The sequence below is a fragment of the Battus philenor genome, unplaced genomic scaffold (genome assembly GCF_028537555.1).
Source record: "Battus philenor isolate CCGP_79_NKW_IND1 unplaced genomic scaffold, ilBatPhil1.0.hap1 SCAF_21, whole genome shotgun sequence".
Classification (NCBI taxonomy): domain Eukaryota; kingdom Metazoa; phylum Arthropoda; class Insecta; order Lepidoptera; family Papilionidae; genus Battus; species Battus philenor.
The window spans coordinates 2,613,639-2,629,715 of NW_027181684.1; the positions used below are offsets into that span (position 1 = coordinate 2,613,639).

Genomic DNA, 16,077 nt, shown 5'->3' on the forward strand with positions numbered 1-16,077 from the left:
GAGACACAAAATTACACACCGGGAATCGAACTCAAAAAGCCTTTGTTCTTATGATTTAATCTTATTTATTTTCATAAAGTTAATCTATAGTAGATATATAGAAAAACTTCATCGATAGTTTTATTCAATGAAATCAGTTGCAAATAAAATTATAAAAAAAAATTAAAAGAATCGAAATGTGATCACGTGGACATTTGTTCAATACTATATTTCACTTGACATTGCTTAATAACCCTTGTTTTTAGTACAGTAAAAAGATAATGGATTCTCTATGGTTGGTCTATTCTCTTCTATGCTTAATCTTGAAATTGTTTCATACTTTCTTGCCAATAAAACAAATAATATTTAATATATTGCTGCTATATACATCAGAAGAAATATTCCTCTTAATAAACCAATGTAAATAATTAAGGTAAGTAGCAATTGTGACGACTAAATATTTATAAGAACAACAATCATCCTCGCCAATAACGGCGATAATTAAATGTAATTGCTCGAATTATCTACCGACAATTATAATTAATGAGCTTAATGGAAAAAAATGCTATAATTTCTTGTCCGATCACTTGGTACAACGTATCTGTATCACAGAAATTAATTTTTAAAATTAAATAATAATAAATATTTTATTTAGGCCTTAAAATTAATTATTAACTATATTAATTAACTGATATACGAAAAACAATTATTTTTCTTTTTCGTAAGAAAAAATGAAAGTCGAGAAGAAATTAAATTTATTTGAATTCATATCATGGCAAATCGGAGCGTTAAGATATCTAGGGTTTTGGTTTTATAAATCCTACCCTACTATGTCCGTCAATTACGTACTTGCAATTTTAATCAGAATATGTACTGGACTTTTCGTCTTTATCATTCCACCTGGAGGCGAATTAATTTATTTATTCCGTCATATTGCATCCGGGAAAGCGGAAATACAGGAAATAGCTGGGATGTAAGTAATTATTGAATTTCATTATAGTTTTCTTCAGCAAATTTAAATAAAGAAAAGGTTTTACAGTACCCGGCGATAAATATTTGCACATCCACACATATACCTTTGAAAAGAGATAATCGGCTAATTTCGACTTCGTAGAGCATTATCTCTTTCCCAGACTAGCTATGAGACGTTTTGTCGGCTATGCGACAGAGATAACGCTCTACGAAGCCGAAATTAGCCGATTGTCTCTTTCCAAAGTTCGAGGTGCAATATTTATCGCCGGGTATTGTACTAAGCATTTGTACCTCAACATTTTAATGTATATATCGTTTGGTGTGCCACAAAGATTAATTGATGTTCCGCTTCTTTATTCATTTTATCGACGCTCGTAAATATTATTAAAATGCCTGTAACATTATTTAAAATATTTAAAATTTTATTTTGACTATAACATGATGTCAAGAATTTATCTTCGTTGCTAAAGGATGCTCTCTTCCCGGGAAGCCTTAGTGGACGAGTTTTCTGAATGTTTGAGCTATCTTGCGGCCCATCACCACCCGCTCAGTCAACATCTGGTTGGTGATCGACTTCAGGGTCTCTTTCTGTTCACTTTGCACACGACAACTATCTCATCGAGACACTCTGGTTACCTCCGAACTATGTAGCAGAAGTAGCCCAAAATCCTCTTATAGCAAATAGTGGAGCACCTAGACTTTATACGGAGCTGATCAAAAACAATTCTGTTAGTCGCATTACAATAGCATCTATTTTGACACTTTTTACATTCAGTCTTAAAATATTTCAAAAATTTTGATTATGAAAGAATGTAATTTTACAAATATTTACACAATTCATATACCTTATGTTGTTGGTATAATTTTACTTTACCGTAATATTTTGACTTACACTCTAAAGAGTTATAAGTACGTATAAAAAATTAAAAATTAACTAACGGTAAGTATTATTTATATTTTAAATATATTCATTTATACAGGTTGATTGGTTAGATGTAAAAGCTGTAGAGTGAGTGAAAGTAAAGCTGATATGTTATCAAAAATGTTTAAAACTGTTACATATATTTCCATTCACCTTGTATGTAGTAATCACTCTGAATTCCAAATTCTGCATGGACAAATTGCAAGCCTCAATTCATTTTAACACGTACTAATCAGATTTTTTTTAAATATTTATGGAACAATTGGTTATATGAATTTACAATAAATACTCTATACATTCAACTATATAAATCTTTTGCACCAAAACCAAACACCCTATGTAGATCTTTATAACGACGAAATAAATGTGTTCTCATTTTAAATCCATTTTTATTAAATGTAATGGCACTCATAAAAATATCATGTTTAAAAAACATATAATTCAAGTTAATATAAGCGGAGTTATTCCAAACATAAATGAAAACAAAAGATACGCCCTCTTAACATTCTTGATCCGTTTTCAAGCTTAAACATCGTCGTCGAAAGCCTTGCCGTGCGCTACATTTTACATCATATCTTTATTAATTACGTTTTTTTTTTCGTATACTTGAGTTTTTACAGTTAAAAATTAAAATCTCTTGATGGAATTAACATTTTTTTTATTTCGTTCGGATGTTTTGTAACTTTAAATGTATATTAAAACACTTTTCTTGAATTTATAATTAACTGTTCTCTAGATATTTCCTTAAAAAAATTGAAACATAATTTACTTTTTTTAAGTAATACATTGGTATTTACATACTATTTTTGTTAATTGTTGACCCAATGACCTTTACGTACATTTTACGTGATGTATACTCTACCATCTTTTGTCTATCTCTCAACATAAAGTCAACTACCCATTTTTAGTATTTCTACGTTTTCCATACTATGGTTGTCTTTCAGAGATTGGCTTGTGTGATAAGACCGCCTTTTGTACTTGTTTGTATATTATTGTGAAACTATTTAAATTTATTCTAACATGTACAATAAAGAATATAAAATAAATAAATAATATACAATTTATTCTCAAACATAACTGTATTCTCGTTTCAAATCAACGTAGCATTGTATTTTAAATTAGCAAAAGAAATGATACATAAAAAGTGTTTATGACATTAGTGGCCAGTGTGCAAATTATAAGATATTTTCACATCTAAACGCTATCTTTGCAATAGATTGGATTATAGACTAAAGTAAATACACATAAAATAATCCAGGTGCACTGGCAATTACATGATCGAGTTAGTAAATAAAAAAATGGTTTGGTACTCCCACTCGATGACTCAAAAAAGTAAAATTTAGTGAAACGATGTTTATATAATCGTGCGTATATAGATGCCATTTACGATACATGTATGTCGCAGCTACACTTGGTCCCTTGCCCACGGTGACTTTTGAAGTGATGTTTTCGCTAGTAACGCTCGATAGTCCTATTTGCAACGAGCTACGGAGGTTACTGTTTCGTGCTTCCATCACGACAGAAGCGCGACAGTATATCCTATAAACGAAGTCGCTACAGGAAGTCGCCGTGTTCGAGAGCCCTTAGGTAATGTTCGCGGTACTTGGGACCAAGTCAATCTCACAACCGAATGCAGATACGGGGCTAGCTTTCTTTATGACTCTACAGACACCCACATCTATTCCTTATACAAAAGAATCCCATAACAGTTGCATTCATAATACCATGCTTTGCAATTTTTTATTTAATGGAATCAGGCGTTACCTTGCGGAAGTCCTTCCTAAGTAAGAAAAGAACCAATATTTAGCCACTTCCGCACATGCAGTAGTAGTTGTGCAACAAAGTGCACCGCCTGCCAGACCGATGATAAATGCATATGCGGCAAACAATGCGAATCACACAACCGCCACCGCCTTTCACTGATCTCTGACTCACTAGACTCTGTGTTTGGCACTAATCGGTGTAACATAACTCTTGAAGATGCCCCGTTGAGGGGTGAAACACGTGTTGAGTTGTTTGGGGGTGGCGGTTGTGTAATTCGCATTGTTTGCCGCATACGCATTTATCACCGGGCTGGCGGGCGGTGCACTTTGTTGCACGACTACCACTGCATGTGCGGAGGTGGCTAAATATTCTTCTTTTTCTTGCTTGCAATATTTATTTATTTTGCTGTGGTATCGTCCTTTTGTAATTATAGGGGTACACACCATGGCGCACCATGTCCATCGCTTACCATAGTGGCAGCCTTACCTCCTTGATGATGGACGCGAGATACTGCCATACTTATTGCAATATGCAATAATTTCGACAAATGCTTTTAAAGACAAATCAAAGAATATTTATAAAAATGAAACAAAATGTAAAATAAGAAAGAAGATAGAATGCCGAATATTGTGGCGGACGGTGGAATAAAATAAAAAAAACTATACTGAAAAATTTAATGAAATCAAAGTCAATGTCCAAAAAAATTATTGGAAAATGGGACGTCATCAAAACAGGTGCCATAAAAAACTAAAGGGCTTAATTATAGGTATCAAATCTTTAAAGGGATAAATATATATGTTTTACTGATACATAATGTACAGTAGATCCTATCTAAAAATCGATTATAAAAAATTATCATTTACTATTTATCCCGGCAAACTTTTTACAGTCGGGATTTATGCGCCTTTCGTATTACTATAGAAAAAAATAGTTAACCATATTTCAAAGTGATCCATTATTATCAAATTATTGGAAATTGGTGCTAAATTCTTTAATATTTAATGGAATCAGGCGTTACCTCGCGGAAGTCCATGCTAAGTAAGAAAAGGACCCATATTTAGCCACTTCCGCACATACAGTGGTAGTCGAGCAATAAAGTGCACCGCCCATCGATTAGTGCCAAACACAGAGACACTGTGTTTGACACTAATCGGTGTAACATAACTCCTAAAGATGCCCCGTGGAGGGGTGAAACACGTGTTAAGTAATTTGGTGGTGGCGGTTGTGTGATTCGCATTGTTTGCCGCATACGCATTTACCAGCGGGCTGGCGGGCGGTGCACTTTATTGCACGACTACCACTGCAAGTGCGGAAGTGGCTAAATATTGGTCCTTTTTTTACTAAATTCTTTAAACTTTTTATTTCAAATGACGTATACATTTTACACTTAAAACCAATCAACTTGTATACGTTTGAGATGAAAGTTGTAAGACCTTATAAAAGTTTTCTTTTTACAGGATAAATTTAATATTGACAGAGCTGTTGGTTGTGATGATGCTTTTGAATTTATGTTCGCACGGTGCGCAACTTAAAAAATTGACTGATCAAATATTAAGCGTAGAGTTTTATAAGTTTTCCATGGTTCATATAAAAAGCGTGACGGCGGCGTTAAAACTTTCTAAGTGGTTGTACATCTACTTGTTGGTTAGTTGCGTCTCTGATATCGCTGGTGAGTCGGTTTTATTTGTCTCTGATTTCATTGTAATTACTTCAATCAGGTTAATTTTAACTCACATTCTACCAAGCATCATTATTATTGTTTCAACCATTAGATGTCCACAGCTGGACATAAGAATCCCACTTAACTTTTAAATGGGATAAGCGGCCTACGTCAAATACCTTCCGTAGTTATTAAAAACCTGCTGTGCACTTGTCGATAAGCCTTTACTTCATAATCTTAAGGCTCCAGTAGATGCTGAGCAAGTTCGTTTTTCCACCCTAACACGACGGATGGACGGATAAGTTTGTCAATACGCTTTCTCCTAAGTACAAATAAAGTTTCACACACAATTAAAAGCCTAAAATTAAAATTATTATAAGGTATACTAGAATAGGCTTAGAATAGAATATAATTGCAATAATAATTAATATTTTATTTACCTAATTGAAAATGAGCTATCGTTAAATATTGTCTGAAGCAAAATTTTCGTGTCAAGTACTGTAGGTTGTAATCAATTGATATATATTTTTTTTATTATTTATACTTATTGGATACTACAATATAAAAAATAAATACAAATATATGTGATATTTATAGGTATATATATACATGTGTGCGTGTGTGTGTGTGCGTGTGCGTGTGCGTGCGCGAGTGCGTGTGCGAGTGCGTGTGCGCATGCGCTTGCGTGTGCGCGTGCGTGTACGCATGCGTGTGCACATGTGTGTGCGCGTGAATGTGCGTATGTGTATCTTCTATAAACTTGTTTGTACATCGGCAATCCCATGTAATTAATGTGAAATAAGAATAAGATTGTATCCTGCGTATCGAACCCGCGACTTACGATCGCAATCTCAGCGCTCAACCGTTGGACTATTACTCAATAAACAAATGTGTTATAAATATTATATTTAAATATTATACATACATACTCTTTATTACTATAAAAATTCCTTCTTTTTATTTCTTTTCCTTTGTAGTATTTATTTATTTAACTTAATCGATGTATAAATGTTTAAGAATGCTTTATTAACAAATAAAAATGTTATTAGTCTACAGTTATTTTTATTTATTTAAATATACTTTTTTATGATATTCTATAACTGTAAGATACTTTGAAATAAATTATTTCTTCTCTCTAAACTTTCAAAATAACCTTTTTTTCAGTTCACGTGATCATTGTACCGGGTATAAATGGATTTCAAACATTACCGTTGAAAATGGATCTCATCTATATAGATATTGATAAATACTTTAGCATAACATTCGCCTATCAGGTACTGTATTATTTATGTCGTTTTGTTTTATATTTAATAGTTTCTACGAAATAAATTTAAACTTTACATGTATTCTAAAAGTGGCTTTACCTGGAAAGAGTCAACGAGATTTTTTATCACATGTTACAGTTGAGCTCAATTCAATTCTTTAAAAATGTACGCTTTTTAAATGGCAATTAAAATTCTGTTTATGCGATGTTAACACCGTGCAATCTGTTAAGGGAACTGGAAAGTAATGTCGTTACTCTCGACATTTTTTACAGAAAAACCGATTGCAAATGCCTAGATGGCAAACAAATTCGTTGTGGATAACGAAGGTGAATATATTGTTAATTAGAAATAAAAACTTGTTAAAAGTTACTTTTCAGTCCCCCTAATATTTTGTCGAATCAAAGTTAAGTCTAACCTCCAAAATGTTTTTTTTTTAAATATTTTAATAGCGTTGTAATGGTCACAAAGAAGTTGAAATATGTAAACCATTTTAAAATCCTGGATTAAAAATAAAGATTATAAAATTAACAATTTTTCAGTTACAGTTATTGATTCGTAGAAAGTGAATGTATATAAAATAATACAATCGATAAATATATTTTCAGGTTCTGTATAAGCCTTTCATAGTGTTAACATTCGTAACCCTTAAATCTTTTCCGTGGTCTTGTCTGATCTTTGCAAGTAAGTTACTAATATTTTGTTTTACTTCAACAAGTAGTTTTTACATTATTTAATTACCTATACATAACTCATCTCTCGCAGACAGTGAAAATTTCCTCTCAGAAGTCAATGATTACAACTTCTTTATTCGATAAGACTAGGAAGAAAAATATTTGAAACTTAAGCCAAAACAAACTATTTAGAACTTCATTCCTTTACTGCGCGGGTACCAGGTCCATCTCATAGAAAAGAGGAGACCAGGTTACGGTATTTGAACTTATCGACCTGCAGGTTTAAAAATGCATTAATGTTTACCTAGCTTAACACACCTTCACACATAACAAAAATTAAAGTAGGGTCATTGCCTACTATTGCTCCTTTAAAAATATGTTCCAGGAACTCTATTGTACACTCCAATAATGTTCGCTCTTGACAGGAGTGTCTTCCTTCTTTCTATACTTCACCATGTTACTGGAAGAATTCTAAGGCTTTTGAGGATTAATTGCTAGTTCTTTCATTGAGAAGGTTATAGTACATATCCACCTTCGTTGTGAAGTATATTTATTTCCCGAGGTACGAAAAGTAGGTTCTGATACAAAACGTTATAACGTTTAAATCGATCTAGAAGGCTTCACTGCCGTATCTTCAGATGTTTTACTGTACAGTAGCTACAAATTTTACAATATATTTAATAATTCTTTCAGCAAATCAACTCGATAACCTGTATAAAACGATTGAAAATCTAAAACATACTGTCAAAATATTTATGGATGAGAAAGATTGTGACGAAAATACAGCATTTGAGAAATTATTTAGAGAATGTGTTCAACACCATAACTACATATTGAGGTAAGTCATAAGACTTTATTTGTGGAATTATTTCCTTTGAATTCTGAATAAATTACAATGTAAAAGTTCTCAAATGTTTTTAAATATTTATCGGCCATTCTTTTTTCATTTTTTAAATTAATTACATTCTAGATTTTGGATCTATTCACTGTTGTCACAATATAATATAATAACATGAAGCGCTATAAAGTTCACACTTTTATTAAGAATAAGTTGCACAGCCATAAGCATAAAAAAAACATAAAAATACAATACAAAATAAAAATATTGTAAAAATTTAAAATATGATGATTTAATTATAACATAAAGGTTGATTAGTGCAGTGAAGGTATAGCTCATTTGTAAGCGAAAAGCTTTAAGGCTTTTGCATCGACTTATCAACCTATATAAAGTGATCACTCTCAGGGACGTGTACCAATATTAAATGACAACAAAAGCTTTATAGTATTTCCTGTAAGAACTCCTGAAAGCATCCAATCATTCTGTATATGGGGTAGGCCTGTGTCCGATAGTAGGCGTTATTAGGTACATTATTCATATACGTTTCTGCCTTTTTTAATTGCTAACATTAAAACTAAATGTAGCTTTTGAATCTACAGGTTGAGTGTGAAAATAATGTCTAATATGCATATTTTTTATTATTGTTTAAGTTTTGTAGATTCTGTACAGGCAGTATTTGGTGGACAATTCGCACTGACTCTTATTTTTAATGCTTGTATAATATGTACGACTTCCGTTCAATTCGTTTCGGTAAGTTTTTCTAATGTAATATATGTTTTATTCACATTAAAATATATATGTACAAATATACATTCGTGAATAAAATTTACATACATAAATAGATATACATAGCTTTGATGCTTGATATTCAATCTAAATTATCTGTATTAATCTAATCTAAATGATAAAAATAATAAAATAAATATAAAAAATTAAAACATTATGTTGGATATTGAAAAAAGAAATTTGAGTATAAATAACATTTAAATTAAAGTTCAAAATGGATGTACACAAACGTAAAGCCTTAAAAATGCGTAGTTATTTTGAATAATTATGGAGCACCCACAGGTTCATTGAACTATTTTAATTGAAATAAATAGTCTATTTGCGTAATAAAATAAAAGGGAATGTGAAGACGCTTTTTACTATTAGAGAGACTGGAAAGTAATGTCGTTTCTGTCGACATGTTTTACAGAAAAAACGATTGATTTTTACCGTTCCAGCATTGATTTGTATACTAGATGGCAAAAGGTTGTTGATACCGAATGCGATTATATTGTAGATTAGAAATAAAAACTTGTTAAAAATGCATTCGTGTGAATTTAACTTAAGAAAGCGACATTACTTTCCAGTGCCCCTGATAAAAGAGTTGTAATCGATTTTTATCTTTTATTATAATTGTAGGCTAACTTAATCGGCAAGTGAGAATTGAATTTACTCAAAGTACATAAAATATGTTTTTACATTATGACGTCACAGCTCATAGAGAAAGAATGGAAAGAAATCTGACATATACATTTGTCACAGTCTTAAGAATAAACATAAGTGTTGTGTGTTAAAATAAACACAGAAATGTATAAATATTTCTCTAATATTTAATGGAATCAGGCGTTACCTTGCGGAAGTCCATCCTAAGTAAGAAAAGGATCAATATTTAGCCACTTCCGCACATGCAGTGGTAGTCATGCAACAAAGTGCACCGCCCGCTAAACAATGCGAATTCGAGTTGTGTAATTGCGGAAGTGGCTAAATATTGGTCCTTTTCTTACTTATTTCTCTAATGTTACAATTGTATTGTTAGATCGCATGTTTAAATTCACAGATACAATCGCCATCTGAGAACATTTCCGAACTGACTTGGGTTTTTGCTTTTATGTTCATATTAGCGGTGATACTTTTCGTTGACTGTTATTATGGTGACTCAGTTACGACTAAGGTAATTGAAATCGTTCTACCGCACTTTTAGTACACAAAATATAGTAACTTTATGAGCTGCCAGTAATCTAGTATTATAAACTGATCATCCTATAGTTCGAAATTTGAAAAAGTTAAAAATATATATTGACATTATATATACCTAATATCATACATAAATATTGGTATATATATAAACTAATTCAAAATATAGTAAATAATCTATACTTAAATAAATTAATTTCTATTTTCCTTAGTCACGATGATTTTATGGTCAAAATTACAGAATATATGATGTCTTTTGATATTATTCGCATTTATCAGTAAACTGTCATTTTGACAGCTTTCGATTTGACGTTTGCCCTTTTGACAGTTCACGCGATGTTAATTTATATAGTCAATTAATAGCTGTATTCATTACTACATAAGTTATAAAATGTATCACTCTATTTCAAATTTATTCAATAAATGAAGTGATCACTCTGAAATATTTCAGATTAATGAAATAAATTAATTTTACATGTAAACATTATTTTTATTAACTTGCACAAAATCACTCAACGAATATATGTTTAATTAAAAATAATTATTATTTTACTGTACAATTTTTTTTATTTTTGTATTATGCCCACTGCTGGGACACCAGCTTTTTCTCGAAGAACGCTTACAGGCAGTGACCCACCATATTCACACACAATGTGAATAAAAAACATCGAAACCGCGACATTCGATAATTAGTTACAGTTTTTAAGCCCAAAGGTTTTAGCAATATACACTATAATGGTGATAATAATGAATTCAAAATTGTAAATGGGTAAGAGAGGTAGTCGTCGACATAAGCCCTTTCTTAAATATATCAATGGAGGATACACCATAATAGGAATCTTTGCTGGCGTATTGCGATCAGTATGGTATTACGGTACGCAGGGGACACTGCTGCCCATCACCTTGAAATTTGTTTATGAGCAGTAGAAATCTTATTTATTTTTTTACAAAGTGTGAATTAGAAATTGTATTATATTCCATCTCACTCTTTTACCACTGGACTACCACTGCAGAAAGATAAGAAAAAAATAATTAGCTTCCCGTATTAATATTTAAATTGGGGCCTTATTTAATGATACAGAGCGTTTCCTACCTATCGTATTGAAAATCTATGGTAGCCTTCGTGCAGTCGTGGACGTCCTATCGCCTAAATTATGAATATAATACATAAATGATTTCCTTTCAGAATTTTAAAATATCTGAAGCGGTATACTCTTATAAATGGATGGATTTGTCATTAAAACACAAACGGAATTTGCAAATATTTATCGGCAAGACTCAGATGCCTTTGGTACTTACAACACCGCTTCTTGTTCCTATTTCATTGGATACGTTCACAAAGGTTAAATATTTATTTATTTACTCATAAATAATTATAATCGCAAACTTAATGGCTTATAGACATTCTCTGAAGGCGAAGAGATAAATAAACAAGAGGCAGGTGTGTAAAGGTGATATAAAAACATTTAAGACATGTTATGAAACATATGATTCACGTGTATGTATACATTACATATATACTTTTTAACACATACCTAAAAATCGGGATTGGAATCAGATTGTGTTGTCCAATATATATTAATATATATATATATATATATATATTAATATGTATATATATATATATATATATATATATATATATATATATGTATATATATACATACATATAAATATATATGTATATATACATATCTCTTACAATGTAAATTTAATATCAACAAATGATATATACATTCAACCCTTTAAAGCTTTTAAATATATAATCAAGCACCATTAAATCTTCTAAAGACCCTTGTTTTTGGAGACCTCTCGTTATTTTTAAATATGTAATATGATTTCACTGTTTTTCAGTATAGTTTTCTGTATTTCTTTTTTCATCTTCAGTCAGTTTGGTGTTTTTATTTATTAACATATTTATAAAATGCATTATACCATTACATATATATTATATATATACATATATATATATATATATCAAGTGACTTTTTTATAAGTTATTTGGAAAACAATTTTTTTAGCTTTTTTGAAGCGTAGTTTGGACTAAGCGAAAGTATACTTTGTGTTAAAGTAGGGTGACCATCTGATTTGCGAATAAAGGACTCCTTTTAGAACCAGTGGTGTTTCATTTCGAGTCAGAACCCACAGTACGTAACAATATCTAAGGGGATATACCATAAGAGATCGCAGTGTGGTATTATGATACGCACAGGACACTTCTGCTCTTATTTTTGAAATATATTTGTGAGCATTGGCAAATTTTAAATTATTAATGCAAAAAATGTTAATTATTAATTATATGAGATTGCATCCCGGGTATTGAATCTGTGACTTACGATCGCGTCTCAATTCTCTACCACTGGGTTATTACTGCTCAACTAAATATATATTTAAATAAAACATGCAATGTATGAATATAATTTGATTTCAGGTCATGAATTGGACGTACAAAGGATTCGCAATCTTGAACCAAATGAAGGAATAATATTCCAGCAGAAGTCATATAGAATAATTATGTACCAGCTTATTCGGTCTCACACGTAGAATCATAATTATAAGTTAATTATAGCAATAAATAGCTTTCATAGCAGCTATTAACATTGTGTATTATTTCGCAGGCCTTGCGCCGTTAGCAGCTGGGAAAAATTTACATTAGTTCATACATAAAATATTTTTATATGTAACTTAGTAAATATTACTGTATTATCTACGTAATGTTTACTTACATCTCTTACCTTAGCCGGACTAACGATCTATCGAGTGCTGTAGTGTTTATTTATTGTAACAGAAATTTCTTCTTAACACAGTATACGTTTATTATTAAAAAAAAACTCTCTATTATCTGTTTTCAGTCGATAGATACCGACTGCAAGGCATAGGGTACCCCTAGAGATATCTACAGAGGTATATATTTTACCATAATCGCCACGCTTGGCAGGCGGGTTGGCGATCGCAGTGTGGTATTATGTACGCAGAGGATGATTCTACCCATCTTCTGGAAACTTGTTTGTATGCAGTAGCAATCCTATATAACTAATAAACAAAGTGTGAATTATATAAGATTGAAACCGCCACCGCCACCGAAAAGTACCAAACACAGAGTACTCTGTGTTTGGCACTAATCGGTGTAACATAACTCCTGAAGATGCCCCATGGAGGGGTGAAACACGTGTTGAGTGATTTGACGGTGGCGATTGTGTGACTCGCATTGTTTGCCGCATACGCATTTATCAGCGGGCTGGCGGGCGGTGCACTTTGTTACATGACTACCACTGCATGTGCGGAAGTGGCTAAATATTGGTCCTTTTCTTACTTAGGATGGACTACCATTGCTCTATATATTTTAAGGAATTTTTTTACTATCGTCTTGTTATTTAATTTCATATAACATATAGACTAGATAGTTATATAATATTATTTTCTAAAGAAAAAGCTCGATTTATAAGTAAAACTGTTATATTTATTTTCGGCTGTTTCCCGCCTCTGCGACTCGTACTGATTTTTGTGTCATTGTATTATTATATTATAAGAATTTTAAAAACATAATTATAACCTTAGTTACTCCTTATTTCATCAGCTAGCTACCAGTGTAAGTCCTGTCAAAATCGGTTCAACCGTTTCTGAGATTAGTCTGAATGAACAGACATAGAGACAGTTAAAAATAAAAAAAAATATGATTTTGATAATGTTCCGTGTATATATTCACATGCATATACTAAAAAGCGGTTATTTTAATTTAAAACACGCCTATTTTATATATTTACATAGATTAGAATATCACCGAGTAAAAAAGAAAAAAAATGTTTATTAAGAAACACTTTGAGTTATCTAAACAATTATAAAGTTATCTCTTTTACAACTTTCTGAACTTTTCACTTTGCAATTACTTTCCTGAAGGCACTTTTCTTATGAATGAAAACAATGTAATTCCAGGGCAAATTGTTTATTAGAAACCTAGATATTGCTTACATTTCCTCCTAGATTGTTAACACGTTTGGAAATGATAGATTTTGTTTTATAAATTGATTGTTTTGTATTAAAACTTCAACTGTATAGCATATTAAGCTCATTTTCTATCAATGAATGAATAGAACAACCTATATAATAATCAATGGTTTCAGAAATCTGTACAAATAAATAAAATTGAAGTGTTTGTTTGTAATATGAAAATAACCGCTTTTACTAAATACATATGAATACACACTGTACATATACCGAAATTATATATTATTAAATTTTTGTCTGCATGTGTGTCAATGTTTTTTTATTAAAAGCAAATACTTGAGCAAAATTTTTAAAATGAAATTTTTGGAGATTTAAGCTTAAAATAAAAACGTGTTCCAATTTATTCGGTACGCGTATTTTGATATTGTCTATACAAATAAATAAATTTGGAGTATTTGTATGTAATTATATATATATATATATATATATTATACCAAAATTAGTTTTAATTTAATTTTTTTTTCTGTTTTGATGTATATTTATTCTGGCTAATCTTTGAAATACCTGGACCAATATTAACGGGAATGATACTGGGGGGAATCTTATGTGTATATCTATATATATATATATATATATATATATATATATATATATATATGTGTGTGTGTGTGTGTACATTAATAGTAATAACAACATAATATTATCACCTCGTCGATGGAAATCTTACACCACGACTGCCAGTTATAGGGTGGACCTATATTTATGATGATGGTGATACCTTTGACAGAAGCTAGTAATGACATGACAACATTATTCATATTAAATAATTTGTAATGCCTACAGTAGAAGAAAGGAAAAAATAAAACAATTTAGTTACAAATTTTTATTGCCAAAAAAAATACAAATTAAACTTATATGGTATATAATCGTACTGGCAACTTTGAAGTATGAAGATATAGTGTGTTTATTAATATATTTCTTATAACAGTACTTCTAGTCAAGTATTACTGCTTACATAGTTAGTCTTGCGTTCCCGCGCCTTGAATATTTGGGATCGGATTGCATGGTTCGTTAATGTAACGCAAATAGATTTCCTATACGTTACGTATGTAACAAATATATAAATAAATAATGCAACAAATAAAATTATTTCTAAATTTTGTTTGCAGTTTTGCACATTTTGATTTTGTTATATAACTTGAGGTGTCAAGCGCACATTACTGACGGAATCTCAACATAAAGTTCCATTTCCGATAATAATGGCTGACTTTGCTTATGCTAGTCACCCACAACTTTGTGATCGATACAATATTTTTAGTTCATGTTCGAGATGCACAGGGTTAAACTTAACTTGTTATCCTTCGAAACATCTGTTGTATCTTTGAAAATATGTTAGAAAAATATTTATTTAAAATACATTTCAGTATATTTTTATTAAAGTAATAGGAGGTACATGCAAATAAATATTTACTTTGTGATGATTTTTTTAATTATCCTTATAGTTTCGTTATTTTTTTATTATGAACACCTTAAAATGCTTCTTTGGATGGAAATATAACTCCATCCAAAGGTTGTCTGGTAGAGATCGCCTCGAACGATAAGACCATTTCTTGGTATATAAATTGTTCATTTATGTTTTTTATTTATTATCTACATTATTTTGTTACGTTTTCTTTTTGAAGTATTATATAGGTTTGCCGTACATTAAAGTATAAATAAATAAATAAGTAATTATAGCCCTATCGATCGTACTGAAGAGAAGCCATACATCGCGCTATGATACCTCTAATTCGGTAAATTTTTAAACGTAAACATATGAACAGCATCTGTAATGATCATCACCATCACATCTTATCACCCGATAGACACCCACTGCATGGTAAAGACATCTCCTAAAGGTCACTATGATTATCGATTTTACGCCGCCATCATCGAACGACTTGTCGTGACCTTAATATGTCATCGGTCCTAGTGTTGCGATGTACCCCGCTTAACGCCCCTCCAGATGTCGGTTCTTCTATGGACCTCTTTATTTCTGATTCGGTCTTGCATTGAAGCTCCAAACATAGCTCCTTCCATTGCTCTCTGGGTAACCTAACCTT

The 16,077-nt window shown here is 31.2% G+C and overlaps 1 protein-coding gene across 1 annotated transcript; it reads left to right on the top strand.

Annotated features, from left to right (window-relative positions):
* Nucleotides 1–710: 710 nt before the first annotated feature.
* On the top strand, nt 711–12,515 carry LOC137923377 (odorant receptor 46a-like). The gene is made up of 9 exons (XM_068766618.1): nt 711–952; nt 5,095–5,306; nt 6,462–6,571; nt 7,168–7,243; nt 7,927–8,071; nt 8,722–8,821; nt 9,894–10,007; nt 11,217–11,372; nt 12,462–12,515. The coding sequence occupies exons 1-9, from the start codon at nt 711–713 to the stop codon at nt 12,513–12,515; spliced, it is 1,209 nt and encodes a 402-aa protein (XP_068622719.1).
* The last annotated feature ends 3,562 nt before the right edge of the window (nt 12,516–16,077 follow it).